Here is a 9422-nt window from a genome sequence, read left to right on the forward strand (position 1 = left end):
TAATTCATTATTCTGTCTTAACTGTTTTTTGTTCATATGGTGTGAAGTAGGAGGAGAGAGAGAGAGAGAGAGAGAGAGAGAGAGAGAGAGAGAGAGAGAGAGAGAGAGAGAGAGAGAGAGAGACACACACACACACACACACACACGGGCGACACAGCTTCAGTCTCGCAGCTCCGCATTTTCTTCTGCTGGATCCGATGGACGGATGATGATGATGATGATGATGATGATGACTGAAGGATGAAGAGCATGTTCACCCGCTCCAGAATCAGTCGCATGAACACGAGTTTGTCTGGATATGAATGATGAGTGTATTCCAAGATTTGAGGTGACTGAATCAAACTCGCTTCTTCATCATGGATCCGAATCTTCTGACACTCATCAAACTTTCTCTGATTTTCGGTGAGTTTATTTTCACATTTTTATGTCAGATTATTATTTAAAACGCTCTCGAGTGTTAAGAGTGTCAGGGGAAATAAACATGTGTGCGTGTGTGTGTGTGTGTGTGTGTGTCCTGCTGTGATGTTTAATGAGTTGCTTTAGCTCATAGTCAGCAGATTTCACACACAGAGACAGTGATGATGATGATGATGATGATGATGAAGTAAACTCGGTGTTCTGTCCGTCACTCGCTGTACAGTGAGAATATTTCTGCCCCTTATTAACCCTCTGATTTATAATGTCCACTGCTTTAAAATCAATTGAACTGTTCATGTGATATTTCACAATTTATTTAAAATATATAATTAATAAATAGTAAATTATTAGTAAATATAATATATTATGTATTTTTGTATTTGAGACAATATAACATGGCTGCACATCTGGAACATCTGTCTTATTGCAACACCAAAAAGATTGGAAAATAGGCTCACACAAGTCAAGTCAAGTCATAGGCTCACATAGACTCACACACGCTCACATAGACTCACACACGCTCACATAGACTCACACACGCTCACACAGACTCGCATAGGCTCACATAGACTCACATAGGCTCACATAGACTCACATAAGTCAAGTCAAGTCATAGACTCACATACACTCACATACGCTCACATAGACTCACACACGCTCACATAGACTCACACACGCTCACATAGACTCACACACGCTCACACAGACTCGCATAGGCTCACATAGGCTCACATAGACTCACATAGGCTCACATAAGTCAAGTCAAGTCATAGACTCACATAGACTCACACACGCTCACACAGACTCGCATAGGCTCACATAGACTCACATAGGCTCACATAGACTCACATAGGCTCACATAAGTCAAGTCAAGTCATAGACTCACATAGACTCACACACGCTCACATAGACTCACATAGACTCACATAGGCTCACATAGACTCACACACGCTCACATAGACTCACATAGACTCACATAGGCTCACATAGACTCACATAGACTCACATAGACTCGCATAGGCTCACATAGACTCACATAGGCTCACATAGACTCACATAGGCTCACACAAGTCAAGTCAAGTCATAGGCTCACATAGACTCGCATAGGCTCACATAGACTCACATAGGCTCACATAGACTCACATAGGCTCACACAAGTCAAGTCAAGTCATAGGCTCACATAGACTCACATAGACTCGCATAGGCTCACATAGACTCACATAGACTCACATAGGCTCACATAAGTCAAGTCAAGTCATAGACTCACACACGCTCACATAGACTCACATAGGCTCACATAGACTCACATAGGCTCACATAGGCTCACATACGCTCACACAGACTCGCATAGACTCGCATAGGCTCACATAGACTCGCATAGGCTCACATAGACTCGCATAGGCTCACATAGGCTCACATAGACTCGCATAGGCTCACATAGACTCACATAGGCTCACATAGACTCACATAGGCTCACACAAGTCAAGTCAAGTCATAGGCTCACATAGACTCACATAGACTCGCATAGGCTCACATAGACTCACATAGGCTCACATAGGCTCACATAAGTCAAGTCAAGTCATAGACTCACACACGCTCACATAGACTCACATAGGCTCACATAGACTCGCATAGACTCGCATAGGCTCACATAGACTCACATAGACTCACATAGGCTCACATAGACTCACATAGACTCGCATAGGCTCACATAGATTCACATAGGCTCACATAGACTCACATAGACTCACATAGGCTCACATAGACTCACATAGACTCGCATAGGCTCACATAGGCTCACATAGACTCACATAGGCTCACACAAGTCAAGTCAAGTCATAGGCTCACATAGACTCACATAGACTCGCATAGGCTCACATAGACTCACATAGGCTCACATAGGCTCACATAAGTCAAGTCAAGTCATAGACTCACACACGCTCACATAGACTCACATAGGCTCACATAGACTCACATAGGCTCACATAGACTCACATAGGCTCACATACGCTCACACAGACTCGCATAGACTCGCATAGGCTCACATAGACTCGCATAGGCTCACATAGGCTCACATAGACTCGCATAGGCTCACATACGCTCACATACGCTCACATAGACTCACACAGACTCGCATAGACTCACATAGACTCACACAGACTCACATAGACTCACATAGACTCACATAGACTCGCATAGGCTCACACAGACTCACATAGACTCGCATAGACTCACATAGACTCACACAGACTCACATAGACTCACATAGACTCACACACGCTCACATAGACTCACATAGACTCACACACGCTCACATAGGCTCACATAGACTCACACACTCACATAGACTCACACAGACTCGCATAGGCTCACATACGCTCACATAGGCTCACATAGGCTCACATAGACTCGCATAAGTCAAGTCAAGTCATAGACTCACATACACTCACATAGACTCACACAGACTCGCATACACTCACATACGCTCACATAGACTCACACAGACTCGCATACACTCACACACGCTCACATAGGCTCACATAGACTCACACACTCACATAGACTCACACAGACTCGCATACACTCACATACGCTCACATAGACTCACACAGACTCGCATAGGCTCACATAGACTCACACACGCTCACATAGACTCGCATAGGCTCACATAGACTCACATAAGTCAAGTCATAGACTCACATACACTCACACACGCTCAGAGCCAGAGTGTGTCATTGAGAAGGTTACAGCTTTTTCCCAGCATCCCTCAGTGATCCTCATCCTCATGATCCTGAGCTGCTAATGAATCAACACACTGAAATACAGGAGGAATCCTAATGGGAACGAGAGCAGTGTAGAGCAACGAGAGCAGCCACTCAGTGTGAGAGAAGCACAGAGACATGAGGAAGATGAAGATGATGAAGTGTGTGTGTGTGTGTGTGAGATCACTGTCAGCGGCTCGATGGAGTGTGTGTGTGAGATCACTGCCAGCGGCTCAATGGAGTGTGTGTGTGTGTGTGATCACTGTCAGCGGCTTGTGTGTGTGTGTGTGTGTGTGTGTGTGAGGAACGAGCATCTCCTCGTCTGAAGTGTGACTGCATGTGGAAAGTTTAATGTGATTTGTTGTCATCAGGAGTCTCGTCTGAACAGCAGAAACATGTTCTTACAGTAGAAACAGCCGCACGCATCTGTTCTCCATCACTCACACTCGTGCTGTGTGTGTGTGTGTGTGTGTGTGTGATCACTGTCAGCGGCTCGATGGAGTGTGTGTGTGTGTGTGTGTGTGTGTGTGATCACTGTCAGCGGCTCAATGGAGTGTGTGTGTGTGTGTGTGATCGATCTCTGTCAGCGGCTTGTGTGTGTGTGTGTGATCACTGTCAGCGGCTTGTGTGTGTGTGTGTGTGATCACTGATGTGAAGCGCAGATGTCTTCAGTCGTGTTGTGGATTGAGACAGACAGTTGCACGAGTGATTTAGCAAACACACGCATGTGTTGTGAAAGAGAAACACACACACTCACAGGAGCTCGTGTGTATTCTCTTTATTAACTTTCTGGCTGTAGTTACAGTCTATATAGTTACAGTCATAATGATTCAGTTTCTGTTGAAATGACATCAGTGAGACTGACGATATTGTGTGTGTGTGTGTGTGAGAGAGTGACTGTGATGAAGAGTGACACGAGCGCTGGTGTGTGTGTGTGCGCGAGTGTGTGTGTGTGTGTGTGTGTGTGCGTGTGCGTGTCATCATGTCTTCCTTATTCCCATCATGCTTTCTGAATGCAGTTTGACCTTTCCAGCTGAGCTTTGACCTCTTGACCTTTGCAGTCGAGGGCACTCACTCGAGCGCTGGTCTTTACCCTGTCAGTGTGTGTGCCGAGAGAGACTGTGGAGAACATCTCAACACACACTTCTAGTAAATCTCACAAAGAGTTACAGAGAAACAGCGAGTAACCCTAACCCTAACCCTAACAGCGAGTAACCCTAACCCTAACCCTAACCCTATAGTAAAGCAGAAAGAGTGTTGGGAAACACACTCCAGAAATAGTTGTTTTTTTTACAACTGCGAAACATATTTTTTCATGATTTTATTGTAATTATTTCTACACTGAATAAATGTTGTTGGATTTACTTTGAAACAACTTGACTCATAAATCTCACAAATTACAAAGAAACGGCAAGTAACACAAAATGTTACATTTTGAAGTAGTTAAAGTGTGTGTTTCACTGTAAAACACTCACACACTTCTGCATCCGTTCAGTTTAAACGTGAGGATCATATATTTGTTTACTCAGGGAAAAAGACTGAAGTGAAACAGTGTTTGTAGTTCAGCTGATAAAGAACATGATGGGTTAGACACACACACACACATCAGCACTCGTGTCACTCTTCATCATAGTCACTCTCACACAGGCACCTGCTCTCTCACACACACACACACACACACACACACACACACACACACACACACACTGATGCACTTTGAAAAGCACCTGCGAGATGTAAATGAGAAGCACAGGCGTGTTTAATTAAGATCCGTCAGTGATTAAGAGCGAGTGTGTTTGTGTGAACAAGCAGCGACACACACACACACACACACACACTCAGCTCAACCCTGAAACACTAAACTGAAGTGACTGCAAGGAGATTGCGAAGGCGAATTGGACGAATTCCATTAGGAAGCGCAGAAACACCTTTCATTTCAGAACTTAATTGAGGCTGTGATCCTGCAGCGCCATCAGCTGCTGTCATTAGTGTGTGTGTGTGTGTGTGTGTGTGTGTGTGTCTCGTCAGTGTGTGACAGTTATTCAAAATGACCATTACACTGTTGTGAATATGCCCACATCAATCACACTCACACACTCACACACACAGACACACACACATACACACACTCACACTCACACTCAAACACACTCACTCGTACAGACACACACATACACACACACACACTCTTTTTCTCACACACACACTCACTCACACAGACACACACTCTCATACACAGACACACACACACACACTCTCATACACAGACACACACACACACACTCTTTTTCTCACACACACACACACACTCACTCACACAGACACACACTCTCATACACAGACACACACACACACACTCTCATACACAGACACACACACACACACACTCTCATACACAGACACACACACTCACACACACACACTCATACACACACTCACACACACTGTTGTTTTTATCAGCGTATAATTGCGTGGCACAGATTAATTGCTCTCCTGTCGTTCCGTCTGATTGGCTGATTGTTTTTTCCCTTCGCTCTGAGTGGACGGAGCCGTCACTATGACAACGCACATTATCACCTCAGTGCTTCATTTGTATAAGCTGTTTCATATAAATATCAATATGGTGCAAACAAACAATATAATGTAAGAAGTGAAGGCAGGGAGGAGAAGACGGAGTCGTCGAGCTGGAGCTGATGAAGAGACACGGCATCGTTTACATTCCCATCATGAGTGTGAGACCCAGTTCACACACACCCTGAACACACACCCAGAACACACACACCCAGTTCACACACACCCTGAACACACACACCCAGTTCACACACACCCTGAACACACACCCAGAACACACACACCCAGTTCACACACACCCAGTTCACACACAGCCTGAACACACACACCCAGAACACACACACCCAGAACACACACACCCAGAACACACACACCCAGTTCACACACAGCCTGAACACACACACACCCAGAACACACACACTCAGAACACACACACCCAGAACACACACACCCAGTTCACACACACCCTGAACACACACCCAGTTCACACACACCCTGAACACACACCCAGTTCACACACACCCAGAACACACACACCCAGTTCACACACACCCAGTTCACACACACCCAGTTCACACACACCCAGAACACACACACCCAGAACACACACACCCAGTTCACACACACCCAGTTCACACCCTGAACACACACACCCAGTTCACACACACCCAGAACACACACACCCAGAACACACACACCCAGTTCACACACACCCTGAACACACACCCTGAACACACACCCAGTTCACACCCTGAACACACACACCCAGTTCACACACACCCAGAACACACACACCCAGAACACACACACCCAGTTCACACACACCCAGTTCACACACACCCAGTTCACACACACCCAGAACACACACACCCAGAACACACACACCCAGTTCACACCCTGAACACACACACCCAGTTCACACACACCCAGAACACACACACCCAGTTCACACACACCCAGTTCACACACACCCTGAACACACACCCAGTTCACACACCGATCTGCACTGCGATGATCGCGAGGCCGAGACACATATATGGGATTATTTTCAATATTTGGAATTGTTCATGAGAAATTGTTTTACGAGTTTGGTGTGAGGGTGTATCTCTGCAAAAGATTAAAGGTTTCCCGTGTGTCAGTGCTGTAATCGAGAGCTTCTGCCGACACAGAAAACGTGAAAAGTGAAACCCAGTAACTTTTTTTTCAAAGTGAAACATGATGATGAGATGATCAGTGTAACTCCACAACAACTGCAGAAATGTCTCCACCAACATTCAGAAGCTCTTCCTGAGTCTCTCCGTAAGGCTGCACTCGCTGCTGGTGATTCTGGGATTCTGGATGAGGGAGATTGGCCTGTTCTGTTATTGCCGGAGTTTCTGAAGCTCGTGTAAAGACTCCGCCCTCTTCTGAATGGAGGCGGAGCTAAAGCTCATTTGCATTTAAAGGGACACACACAAAACGGCACGTCTGGTATTTTGAGCTGAAGTTTCACAGACTCATTCTGGGACTCCAGAGATTTATACATCTGGAGAAAAGAGGCATAATGTCACCTTTAAAATGAGTTTGCATGAGTGCGCATCATCAGGCTTTCACATTAATTGTGAGTAAATGAGTCTGATGGTTCAGGACATTGTGGTTTACATGGTTTACTCCAGTGTTACAGTGTTCCTCTGATCCGGGATGACGGACAGACTTCAGGCTGATGATCCCACAGGATTCAGAAGCTTCTCAGGGAAACTCCAGCACTTCTGAACATTATCCCGGGCCTCGTCTGTGTCCGGCGCAGGAAACGCTATATTCAGCACAATAACACTCGAGTCCTCAAGACGTGTGTGTGTGTGTGTGTGTGTGACAGACTTGTGCTCTACATTGCTACACCTCTGCAGTCACATGACGTTTGCACTGAACACTAGTGCACATGTAATCAAGGTTTGGAAACACTTTCTAACCCCCCAGAGAGTAAGCGCTGGTGTGAGAGTGTAAACTCAGCATGAAAGGGAAGCTGGTCTTGTGTCCTGCCGTCCGTCTGATCCAGAGAATATCAGCGTCTCTTCAGAAGACCGGCTCCGTTTACATGCTGCTCCGACTGGTTTAGGCTGGTGTAGGCTGGTCTAGGTCTAGGCTAGTTTAGGCTGATCTAGGCTGGTCTAGGCTAGTTTAGAGTGGTCTAGACTGGTTTAGGCTGGTCTAGCTTGGTCTAGACTGGTCTAGACTGATTTAGGCTGGTCTAGACTGGTTTAGGCTGGTCTAGGATGGTCTAGACTGGTTTAGGCTGGTCTAGGCTGGTTTAGACTGGTGTAGGCTGGTCTAGACTAATTTAGGCTGGTCTAGACTGTTCTAGACCGGTCTAGACTGGTTTAGACAGGTCTAGGCTGGTTTAGGCTGGTCTAGGCTGATTTAGGCTGGTCTAGACTGATTTAGGCTGGTCTAGACTGGTTTAGACTGGTCTAGACTGATTTAGGCTGGTCTAGGCTGGTTTAGACTGGTGTAGGCTGGTCTAGACTGATTTAGGCTGGTCTAGACTGGTGTAGGCTGGTCTAGACTGATTTAGGCTGGTCTAGACTGGTTTAGACTGGTCTAGACTGATTTAGGCTGGTCTAGACTGGTTTAGACGGGTCTAGGCTGGTCTAGGCTGGTTTAGGCTGGTCTAGGCTGGTTTAGGCTGGTCTAGGATGGTCTAGACTGATTTAGGCTGGTCTAGACTGGTTTAGACGGGTCTAGGCTGGTCTAGACTGATTTAGGCTGGTCTAGACTGGTTTAGGCTGGTCTAGGCTGGTCTAGACTGATTTAGGCTGGTCTAGACTGATTTAGGCTGGTCTAGACTGGTTTAGGCTGGTCTAGGCTGATTTAGGCTGGTCTAGGCTGATTTAGGCTGGTCTAGATGGCGGAGCAGCATTAACATGCAGAACTGATGCTGGTAGAGTAGAATAAGGTCTAGAGAATCTGCTGTCCGTCACTCATGATCACCGGAGCAAAGCATGAGATCCTGCTGAAGAATATATTAAGGACTTGGTGAGTTTGGTGTGGGTTTAAAATACAACCATGGTTGTAAATTGTTTTAAAGTCAAGTCATTTATGCAATACAGCAGCTTCACAGTAATAAACTGAAAACATAACAGTAATGTTGCAAAGTTCAGCGATTATGATTAAATTTCAGCTCTAGAGAAAATTATTGATTCATTCAGAAATGCAGTTCATAGTAGTGTTTTCTTACAGGTTTATTTCATATATTTGACGTGTGTAAACTAGTGTTGCACGGTGTACCGATACTTCAAAAGTATCGCGATACTCGGAAATTAAAAACGTCACGATACCTAAATTTATCAGTATCGATACTTTTAAAAAAAACAACAACAAAAAACGCCTCCCTATGGACGTCTGTGTTTTTTTCCTGACGCACGCAGCAAAGAACCTGCCGCTGTCAGTGTCATGTGACAAAACACTACAGCGAGATGGCTGCATGTGCTGCGAGCACAAGTGGTCCACGACTCGTAGAAAAAGATGACGCGAGGAGTGACATATGGAAGTACGTTGCCTACCTTGCTCTGTTGCACGGTGCACTGATACTTCAAAAGTAAACCGGAAATTAAAAACGTCACGATTCCTTACTTTATTAGTATCGATACTTCTAAGAATGACCGCGTTCCAGATTTGTAAGGCCGGCGACACACT

The 9422-nt window shown here is 45.6% G+C and overlaps 1 protein-coding gene across 2 annotated transcripts in view; it reads left to right on the forward strand.

Moving 5' to 3' along the window:
• Positions 1 to 107: 107 nt before the first annotated feature.
• The window catches only part of LOC311075880 (receptor activity-modifying protein 3), a 14316-nt gene continuing 5001 nt past the window's right edge, over positions 108 to 9422 (forward strand). The window contains exon 1 of one of the 2 annotated variants that reach the window (XM_084103559.1): positions 108 to 402. In XM_084103559.1, coding sequence (XP_083959685.1) covers positions 357 to 402 — 46 coding nt within the window. In that variant the 5' untranslated portion in view covers positions 108 to 356. The remainder of the gene's footprint in view (positions 403 to 9422) is intronic. The other variant, XM_084103558.1, reaches the window with a different exon arrangement.

The sequence above is a fragment of the Abramis brama genome (assembly GCF_963993115.1).
Source record: "Abramis brama genome assembly, chromosome: 24".
NCBI classification, from domain to species: Eukaryota; Metazoa; Chordata; class Actinopteri; order Cypriniformes; family Leuciscidae; genus Abramis; species Abramis brama.